Here is a 5,000-nt window from a genome sequence, read left to right on the forward strand (position 1 = left end):
AGCCCCACAAGTGACACGTGACGCCAGCGATGTTGATAGTTTGTGCGTTTGTGTGAGTGTGAGTGAGCGGGGGAAAGAGGGAAAGAGGGAAAGAGAGAGAGAGAGAGAGAGAGAGAGAGAGAGAGAGAGAGAGAGAGAGAGAGAGAGAGAGAGAGAGAGAGAGAGAGAGAGAGAGAGAGAGAGAGAGAGAGAGAGAGAGAAAGAGGAGAGAAGAGAAGAGAGAGAGAAGAGGGAGAGAAGAGAGAAAGAGAGAGAAGAGAGAGAGAGAGAAGAGAGAGAGAGAGAAGAAGAGAGAGAGGAAAGAGAGAGAGAGAAAGAGAGAAGGAGTGAGAGAGAGAGAAAGAGAGAGAGAGAGAGGAGAGAGAAGGAGAGAGAGAGAGAGAGAGAGAGAGAGAGAGAGAGAGAGAGAGAGAGAGAGAGAGAGAGAGAGAGAGAGAGAGAGAGAGAGAGAGAGAGAGAGAGAGAGAGAGAGAGAGAGAGAGAGAGAGAGAGAGAGAGAGTGTGTGTGTATGTGTGTGTGTGTGCGCGCGCGTGTGTGAAGGAATGAGTGAGTGAGTGCGCCAGGGTCAGTGATCTAACCACGATGTGCCTAAGTTTGGTACTGAATTTAAGCAAACCCAAAACTGCCACCAAACATAACAAAAGTATCAAGTCGACAATGCAGGCCTCCTGCACTCTATTTACGTATGCATGTGTGTGAGTGCATATTTGAGTGCATGACGGCAGGTATCGATCTGGGAGTTAATGAATGTCAAGTTTACCGTGACAGAGCAACTGAACGACGCTTGACAACGCCCACTCGCCATCAAACACTATCTTTCCAACTCACTCACTCACTCTCTCTCTCTCTTTCTCTTTCTCTCTCTCACACACTCACCCACTCCCTCACGTGCGCAGAGGCAGACAGAAGCACGTGAAGCCTCTGTTTATTCTTCATAATCCCCCCCACCTCGCTGCTTCTTCCTCTCCTTTCCTCCCCCCCCTTCCCTACTCCATCACTCCCATACCCTCGCGTACACTCGTACTCATTAAAGGATAAAAGGCCACTAAGGCTTATCTCCATTAGGTAGCGGCCTGGAAAATGACCTCAAATGAAACAAGATACCGATAAGGGTGCTCGATGAGTGAGAAGTGAGGATAGAGGGGAGAGAAGCGAGAGGTGAGGATAGAGGGGAGAGAAGCGAGAGGTGAGGATAGAGGGGAAATGAGCGAGAGGTGAGGATAGAGGGGAGAGGGGAGAGAAGTGAGGACAGAGGGGAAATGAGCGAGAGGTGAGGATAAAGGAGATGGCATGAGGTGATGTCTGAGAAGAGAGGAGCGAGAGGTAAGGACAGAGGGAAGAATGGAGTGAGAGAGACGAGGGTAGCGGGGAGAGGGGGGAGAGGGGCGAGAGGTGAGGATAGAGAGAGGAGGGAGAGCTGAGGACAGAGGGGAGAGGAGCGGGAGGCGAGGAAAGAGGAGAGACGGGTGAGAGTTAAAGAGAACAAGGGGAGAAAGGGGAGAGAGTAGAGAGGGTGGGCTGAGTCCTGTGAACCATCCACACCCTACGGAAGGATGCAGACAGAGAACCTGGTTGATCGGTCAAGCGGACTGATGCATAAATGTTTTCGAACAGGTGATACGCCGGGCTGAATTCACGCACATACATGCGTACATACATAGTGAATCCATGACGTATGAATACGGCAAAATGAGCACAAAACGGCCATGCATGTCCCTTCAAACTCTCGATCCTTTCGCTGCCTTTGCATGTTGCAGACATAGCTCTCCCTTCTTGCCTGCTTCACTCTCAGAAGACCCCAAGCACGGCAGGAGCCTCGACCCTTCACCGTCGCAAGTCGTGACTCCCTGTAGTGTCTCCCCCCCCCTGACCCCCTCCCAACTCGCCGAGAAGTGTCCATGCGGAACCACTTGTCATCGTCTTTCCGCAAGATAACATCATCTCCAGACATGCTCAGCTAATCTTGGTGCCCAGCGGGCCACACCACTGCTCGTTATTCGACGAGCGAACGTAAGATAAATCGGTAAGTCATTGAGGTTTGCGAGTCCCCTGATGTCATTCCTCTCGCGTGTTAATTAAACAACAAAAATGACCCATAATAATTAAAAAAAAAAAAATAAAAATAAAAACATTAAAAATAAAGCAAGCAAGATTAGCATTTACTTTTCATAAATACATCTAAAGCAACAACCCTTAAAAAAGGAACAGCCAACATACCACATGCCTAAAAGGTGTTATACAAGTAAACAAACAAACCAACCCACGTGACATGACCCTTCCCTACAGAACAGTATCTTTGGAGGAGATTGTCCTTACCTTGAAGTTGCTACTCTGCAGCCATGGCACGAGGCTGTCGATGAACATGCCGATGTCATCGCACTCGATGCTGTTAGAAGGCTGGCCAAGGTAATTGATGATGTCCGTGCCTATGGCCAGCTTCTTGCGGGTGTCCGTCGTCTGTAGTAACGGGGTGAACAAATCCATCTGCGACATCTTGAACGAGCACTATACCTTCACCACTACTCTCAAAAAACAAGAACTTTATATTTTCCCTTCTTTTCTTTTCCTCTTCCAAATGGCTCTCGCGATCAACTACCCACCACCACGATCACTGGGCATCCCCCGAGGACCGACCACCGCGGGGCCGTGCACACACTGGCTCGACGGGGACCAACCACACTATTCAACCACCTCGCTGTGCCCTGCCACTGGGCTGCTTCTGGGACGAGCCTCGCGCTGCCTTCGACCTCTTTCTTGTCCCGCGCCGTGCTATTCACCATAAAACCTGCAGGGAGTAACGCGACAGAAAAAAAATACATGAGAAACGGTCACAACCAACGAGTAAACTACAACAATGAAATGTTCATATATTCATTTAGCTTTCGGTAGAGAAGATTGCGCCATAATTCATTCGTCTAAAATAATATCCATTTTTACCTATATCACCTTTTAAAAAAAACAAATCAAACAGAAGAGAAACGGCAACAGTATCAAGACGAAAAGGGAAAAGAAAAAATGTACGTTAAAAAACCTAAAACTGTATCTTACATACTATATTCTGAATAGAGATGACTTCATCCACACACCACAGAATATAACACCTGTGATGTAAGCTGTATAAAACCGAATCTAAAGGGAAAATAAACAGGTAGACAATAAAATCACCTCTCAAAGGCAATTCGAGTATAAATCAAGTTCATAATACAATAACATGAACTATTTCCCCATCACTTGAAAATTGCCACATCATATCATCATAAACAAGGGACTAGTTTATGGCTCGTTTCTTATCATAATGTCATTGTTTCATGTCCCTCAGCAAAGGAGAAACCATGGGCCCCAATATCCATATTTGGTCACTGGATCTTCCACTACACATACGTCAAGGTAATATTAATTTCCTTTCATATATCTGAAGATTGCTGACACTTCACTTCAATGGAGGGCATACCAAAATCTCAAAATTGCATAATACATCTTTACAAATATTTTCAAACTATCTAACTGATTATATTGATATAATCATTCTAATATGAGCATTTTCAAGTCTGAATGAATCTTTCCTATTATTATTATTAGTATCATCCTCATTATTATCATACCATTATCACTATGATAATAGTACCAATAGTAATATTACTATCACTATCACTGTGAATCTCCTTTAGGCTACAGATAAAAACATGTAGATAATCTGTCCAATTTTTTAGAGAATTCCCAATGGACTTAAATATGTGACTTAACACTCACATAAACAAATACAAGAACCAGAAAAGTTACAAAGCTATTTCTCTTTCCATTTGATGCAAAAGCAAGGCAAACAAAATGAGAGGCGACTTCTTTTGCATTTTCCCAGAATAACTCACTCCCTTTCATAGAAACGGTAAAAATAAAAAAGATGGGGAAAAATTATCCATATAACAACAATAGGAACATGAGATGATTTCGCAACAAGTCTGCCTCCATCCAAAGGACGCTCTCTAAAAGTTCTTATGGTTTTCTGAAAATTTGGTGTATCTTTGGCCCCCGTTCATTCTTTTTTGAGTTCAGCAACCAACTGCGTCTTCATTCTGACTTCAATGCATATTAAAAAAATCAGTGAAAAAATATTACAAAAATGAACTGATATGGTGACATGTAACTTTTTCATCTTTCAAGCGATCATAAACTATATTTACTTTTGGACTGAATGAAATATACAAGTGGTGATTAAATAAAAAATGCTTTTACTACACTCAATGGACTGAAATCCTGCAGAGGCTATGCTTAAAACAAACTGCACTCAGTGACCTACAGTACAACAAGACCATATAAGTACAATTAATGCACACATCAATACCACTCCCCGATTTGTCCTACAACTATATCCCAGATACAACTGGCCTTTGGCATTTGGGTTATGAATTTATGGAAAGTGAACCAGCACATCGGGTTGGAAGTCAAAATTAGCATACGAGTATGAGTCACAAAACTAATCAAAATTAATTAAAGGCTTCATTGCAAGTCACAGAAATATGCTAAAGCAAAATTATATTTCAAAATTGCCTACAATGAAATGAGAATCAAAGTGAATTCTTTTTAGATCTTTATTTTTGGGATGAACAAATATAAACACATTGGTTATCATTGTTGCAAGAGAAATATTATTGGCATTCCAAGTATATGCTGCTACATCAACCACCTTACAGATAGATTATATAACTTACTGATATGATTAAAAACTCCAAGGCTATATTCAAAGAATGTGTCAACAATGAAAACCAAAATGTGATCATAAGTTATATACATTTTTGTTTGCGTTCCTTCTCATACTGAAAGTCTGATATCTTTTTAAGATGGTACATATTATAGAATATATATATATTGCATGCCAATGATGTTATTATATAGCAGAGATAAAAAACAGCTTTTTAAAAAATCCTTAAATAGGTTGAACTTGAATGTTGTACTTCAAAATTACCAAAAGACAAAAAAATTCTTATGTACCTGCAGCATTAAT

General features: G+C 42.1%; 1 protein-coding gene across 1 annotated transcript in view; it reads right to left on the reverse strand.

Moving 5' to 3' along the window:
* The window catches only part of LOC122248523 (CLIP-associating protein-like), a 161,687-nt gene that overhangs the window by 154,479 nt on the left and 2,208 nt on the right, over window positions 1-5,000 (reverse strand). The window contains exon 2 of the mRNA XM_043008582.2: window positions 2,318-2,786. Within this exon, the coding sequence (XP_042864516.1) occupies window positions 2,318-2,494 (177 nt within the window). The 5' untranslated portion in view covers window positions 2,495-2,786. The remainder of the gene's footprint in view (window positions 1-2,317; window positions 2,787-5,000) is intronic.

The sequence above is a fragment of the Penaeus japonicus genome, unplaced genomic scaffold, assembly GCF_977035675.1.
Source record: "Penaeus japonicus unplaced genomic scaffold, GWHDUDI00000001_assembly GWHDUDI00000005, whole genome shotgun sequence".
NCBI classification, from domain to species: domain Eukaryota; kingdom Metazoa; phylum Arthropoda; class Malacostraca; order Decapoda; family Penaeidae; genus Penaeus; species Penaeus japonicus.